The 6,028-nt window shown below is 39.8% G+C and overlaps 1 protein-coding gene across 1 annotated transcript; it reads left to right on the plus strand.

Moving 5' to 3' along the window:
• The first annotated feature begins 300 nt into the window (after window positions 1–300).
• On the plus strand, window positions 301–4,464 carry tmem130 (transmembrane protein 130). The gene is made up of 7 exons (XM_068583493.1): window positions 301–310; window positions 1,332–1,503; window positions 1,590–1,735; window positions 1,855–1,939; window positions 2,231–2,433; window positions 3,881–3,987; window positions 4,330–4,464. Exons 1-7 carry the CDS (start codon window positions 301–303, stop codon window positions 4,462–4,464), a joined length of 858 nt encoding a protein of 285 aa, XP_068439594.1.
• Window positions 4,465–6,028: the final 1,564 nt, after the last annotated feature.

Genomic DNA, 6,028 nt, shown 5'->3' on the forward strand with positions numbered 1-6,028 from the left:
TCTCTTAAGGTGGGACTCGGTTTAACGCTTCTGGTGCCAGCATGCAACGCTCCTGTTGGCCCAGGGGGGGCGCTGTACTGTCCAGGCACTGGTGGAAGTCTGTATACAGATCCTTGATTGTGTTATTGTATGTAAAAGTGCTACAATACACAAACACTACATTACAACACATTCAAAGCAGATTGAATCACTTCATAAACTGAAGTTGTTTCTTCAAAGAGCATAGCACATTGTTATTATCATATTAAATCTATAAAGTCACTAACTGTGGGACTACCTTGTGAGGTGTTAAGATGTATCATGAGGCTAGGTAAATGTCACATGGTTGAGGAACATTTGAGGATAAGTTAATTACAGGGTTTGACATTGAAATATGTCCGCGGCCGATAGGTAAAGTATACCCCAGACAATCCAATATAGTGTATTAGTATCAGCTGCTTTTGATGCAACTTAAAGGTAACACAAATCACAATTTGGGCCTCAGAGCAGTTGTCTGCTTTCACCCAAAGTAAAGCTTTACAAATAATGTCACTTCTCAGTTGTATCTATTACCTGTAGCCTATATTTTGAATGATTTTACATACAATTATTTTATTTTTGTTATATGTAAGAGAGATGAAAAGCTTTTACGAATAAAATTTGATTACAGACCAACAATACATGTTAATACACTTCTATTATATACTTCATCTAGCCATACATTAAGAATAGTCCCCAGTCACTCTGAGTAACCAATGTTTTTGTTGAACCTTTAGTTGTTAGCGCCACCGTGTGGATTTCAATACACCTCCGTCCTTATGAAACTATAGTTATTCCTGTTTTCAAACAGCCACATCTTAGCAAGATGCCCCACATCCCTGACAGAGATGTGAGTCTCCTTCACAAAAGCTGACTGTTGCTCCAGAGCCACATGATTGAAACGCATGGTGACAATTTCAAGCCTTTACAGCTTCACGGCACGCTCTGAATCTCACAGGCAGTCAGGAGGAGCCGCATTCCCCCTCGACTCGCCCGAGTCCAACCACTCTGCTTCCAGGTTTAACTTCTACTTGAGGTCCTCCTGCGGACCAGCAGTTATGGACAGGTAAATCCGACACCCCTCACATATTTAAGACATTTGAAGTGGTTGATCTCTTTTGAAAAGGTGGGATGTATGCCTGCAGAAACAAAAGTGCGTGGATCTTGATGCTCCTTCCTCTGGTCGTGGCAAAGGCCGCACAGAATTGGACAGATTTGGGTAGGCCGTCCCACAATTGTCATTTATACTTTTCTTACAGGCATTGTGGCTTCATAACTAAGAGTATTACTTCTTTATTGTTCTTATTTTACAGAAAACATTGCTGGGAAGTTGGTGTTCTATCAGATGGATGGAAACGCCACCTACGTGCGGGACACAAGGGAACTGGCTTCAGATGTTCCCACTGAGACCATGTTTGAACTCTTCGATCCGCAAAAGAATTTCAGCACGGCAACGTTCTCCTACACGTGGGACTTGGGCAACGGGTACGAGCACTTTTCAATATTTGAAATGTAAAAAAAAAAAAAGGTGGGATGCTTTTCTTTTTCTTTTCCTATTTATTTTGATGCAGAGAGGTGATCCAAGGGACCGAGCCAGTGGTTCGCTATCATTACACTGAGTCAGGGAACTACACACTGCAGCTGAAAGTTGGAGCGATCGTGACCAAATATTCACCTCCAATCACCGACGTTTACTCCACGGACGTCCAAGTCCTCGGTTTGTAGTTATATGTTTTAGTTCATGTGCAGTTTACAGCATATAAGAGCTTCGTATCCAGCCTAATGTTGAGCCGAAAATAATTGACAAGATGGCTAATAAGTGAAATGAATGTGTAGATGCCATTAAAAACATCGAGCTGAAGGGGCCCTCAGACTACATGGTGTCTCAGAACACGAGTTTGGCTTTTCATGTTGATGGAAGGTAAGCTGACTTTTTTTAATATCATGTTTATTGCAATTAAATGCATGCTATCCTTTGAATCTGACATATTTAATGCAATATGATCAACGCAAGTTACAATGAAAATTATCAGTACGAAAAAGAAAATATTAAGATTTGTATTTTATTTTGACATTCTTGACCAATGCAGGTAAAATACCATGAAACCTCTTTTCTCTCTCTCTCTCTCTCTCTCTCTCTCTCTCTCTCTCTCTCTCTCTCTCTCTCTCTTTCTCTCTCTCCCTCTCCCTCTGTGTGTGTGTGTGTCTTTAGTCCTCCCATATGGGTGTGTTGGCGTTTCCTGCCCAACTGTGTGCCGGACCCGGCGGCGAGCTGCACGCTGACCATGCTGTATGAAAACACGCTGCGACTGAACCACACCTTCACCTCTGCCGGCGTCCACTGCCTCGACATCAGCGTCCACAACGACATCAGCAAGTTGCAGACCTCCTTCAGCCTCTTTGTCAGGAGGAACGGTGAGTGGACACACACGCACACACACACACACACACACACACACACACACACACACACACACACACACACACACGCTATCACAACTTTTTCCATGGAGGAGATAGGAGAGACAAGATATATTTGGGCAAGACATGAAACTGAGGGAACATAAATCATTTATTTATGAATTTATGAATTTATGAAGCTGGTTGATCATTCAGGGTTATGAAACCACTCCAAAATATATTAGATAATGGCAAAAGTGCATTTTCATAGTTAGTAAGTTACAAAACAAGAGCCTCGACTTAAATGTACATAATATAGATACATGTTTGTTCTCATTCATCCACTTGATTTTACTTATGTACTGTAAATACCAGATACTTTAAGACTATTACTCAAGTAGTATTCTATTCTAATTGGTGACTTTTACCTTTACTGGATTAATTTTCCAGTAAGGTATGTTTACTTTTATTCAGGTATGACTTTTGGGTACTTTATTCACCACTGCTGGTCACTGTCCTTCACATGGGAACGTCTCTTATAATATCAGTGTGAGCATGGATGACCGAGAGAACCATGAAAAAGCTTTTTGAGGATGAATCAAAACATTAAAACAGAGAGAAGAGGTTAGAAAGTGTGTATATTTGTAAAATACAAACTGTCTGTAAACTTGTTTTAATTTAATGTATAACTTCTTACAGTACACATATCTGTATTCATGTACTTGTGTATTTATTGGAATTATTCCTTTTCAATTGAGCAGGTGTTTTGGTGAATTGGGTGATTTTATTTTTTAACTCGTATTATCTTCAAATAAACCCAATCTTTAAATATCTATGTCATTATATACATGTACTAATTAGTTTACACCTTGACCTAAATTTAAATCCATTGATAACTTTTAGCTCTCTGATCTCACTGCGTTGAATGAATCAAAACGAATCAAAATCAGTGGCACTATCCAATGATTCATGAGCATGCAGTGCATTATTTCCACAAGGTAATACATAATTCATCATTTAATCCTTACCTTCTGGATGGCCTCCCTCAATCAAAACGGGTTCTTGAAGCAAAGCCACGTTGTGTTGTGTCATGAGGTGTTTCAGATGAAACTGATGTGCTGATTACTGCGTTAGTTCCACAGACGGAGAGCGAGCAGCGGACATCAGGGCTGCTCGGCACATGTCCGCTGTGTTCAATTGATTTGCTGCTGTTGTGGGGAGACTTTAACATGAATACTCCTTAATATGTTTACATGACACACTGCAAGTTAATACCATACATGTAAAACAACATTACAAAGTCAAGTTGTATTTTTATTGTGATATCAAAATGAACAGTCCGGGTATAAGGATAGACTTCTCCTTTTTTTAAAATTCAGTTTAAATTGCAACTTAAAACATTGTGTAAGTGTGGCTTCACTGTGACTCACGAGCGACATGTTTTCCTCTGTTTGAGCTGCAGATAACACCCACCTGATCTTCATCCTGTCGTGCGCTGCCATTCTCGTTGCCACCTTCTCCTTCATCGGGGTCATCGCCTGCCGCCCTCGTCACCACAACAGATCTCAGGTACAGAACGAAACATCTTACGAAGACAACTAACATAGTGTAAAGTGCACTTTTATACTTCAATAGGACTATTTATGACCCAGGGTTAAGTTTCAGTCAAACAATGGTGAAACGCTTCATCGTGTTGGGCGTTTTATCTTCATCAGCTCTGACGAAGAGTCCAAACCCTCAGTGATTACAGCTTTTGACCACAAGGAGGCTGTCTGCGCTCACAAATAAATGTGTGTGGCAAAGAAACTCCAAGCAATGTCTTCACAGTTTGTGGTGTTTAATCCAGTACGTTGGAACAAACATATGTTTGACAACATTTGTCTTGGCATATTGGATTTTTTTTTGTTGCAGATTGCTACTTCCAGCAACGCTACATTCCTGAGGAACCAAGAATCTAAAGGTCAAAGCGCAATTGTTTTTAACTTCTCCAACGTGAAGCGGGGAGAGAAGGAGCCACTCCTCGTGCAGTATGGGACACAATACTGATCCGAGCCATCACCCTGCTCCCTTCAGGCTGCTCTGTCTGCGTAGACAGAAGAAAATGCACAGTTATGGCGTCACAGAACAGTTCTCATCTTGCATATGCTCTAGATGTGTTAATCTAAGTCTGTGAATGATTTGTGCACAACACATTGTATTAAATACAGTTGCATATGCCTGTATGTGTTTAGGTCTATGGGCTGAGCTGTATTAGTGAATGGTTGAGTCACAAATGTTCTGTAAGCAAGTAGTTCACACACATTCTGTAAGATAAAGGATGATCAGTTCATGAGCCACAGACCTTTGGCTGACATTCAAATGAACTCATAATAAATTAATTGCGCAATTGCAGGTCATGTTTAAACAATGAATGCTTGGCTAATCATGCTGTGAATAGATCATTTAATGATGTTTCTTTCTCCCGTATTGATGTACTGATGCTTTGCTTTCCAGAGACATGTTTTCTTTTTTTAGATTTTATTTTCCTCGCAGTGCGAAATATTAAAGAACTCAAATAATGTATATTCAACGTGTGAGGAGTAGATCTCTACCATGTTTTCATTCTTAAACATATGGAGTATGTACTACTTCTGATTTATCACTCTATACAACGTACATCAACGTACATGATGATGATGATGATGATGATGATGATGATGATGATGCAAGCGAGAACTTTAGAAAGCGTGACTGATATTGTTCTGGGCTTTTATTTTGTAAGTTGAAGCTGTTTCACCACAATCTATCTACGTTTGTTTCCTCGTTTCCATTGTGCATTGCATTGTGGGAGAATAGTACGCATTATCAATACACTCACAAATAGTAGGTGTTCAGCATGCATCCTGTCTGCTCTGAGGAACATGTCACACACGATATACAAGAAATTAGCAGTAAATGTTCTGGATTTGAGACACAATGTATACAAGTATTACAGCTATTTGTAGATAAAGATAAATAACTTAAAAATGTATATGTTTTCCCTGCTAGTGGCGCTAGAAGAAGTCATTAGGATGCACATTTCATGACATTATATCCAAAAGTTGATGAAATATTACAGTCTGGACTAAATTGTTAGGCTTGAATCCTTGAATCTTTGCGACTGTGCTGACGTCAGTCAGACCACGCTGGTCTTTAATGATCGCTCGTCCTCCGTTAGAGATGTCACAGCTTTGTTAATTGTGAGTCTCCTGATGAATGGCAGCTGTCAGTTACGCTGTGGGAAGCTGCCGGTGCTAAGATGAATACCTCGCATCCATCAGAGGACCGACCTTGAGCTGAAACACCGCGGTGGTTAAAGTCAGCAGCCTTTTTTTTTTTTTTTTGAGAAGAGGAACTTTTAACGAACATGGATTTGTACAAAACAATACATGCTGCGTCATCTATTGCTGCTCGGTAGCTGTTAACATTAAAAAAGCCTTCGATGTGGTAGGATCATATTTATGTGTTCTCACATTAGAAATATGTTTTCCAGATTACTTAAACAAATCCAAAGTTAAGCAGAATAAGTGAAGCTTAAAGCGATAAACTGACAAACAGGTTCCTATTCACAGGCTACATTGTTAATGTATAA

Source organism: Clinocottus analis, unplaced genomic scaffold (assembly GCF_023055335.1).
Source record: "Clinocottus analis isolate CAN_PGR_092001 unplaced genomic scaffold, fCliAna1.0.p SCAF_19, whole genome shotgun sequence".
Taxonomy (NCBI): Eukaryota; Metazoa; Chordata; class Actinopteri; order Perciformes; family Cottidae; genus Clinocottus; species Clinocottus analis.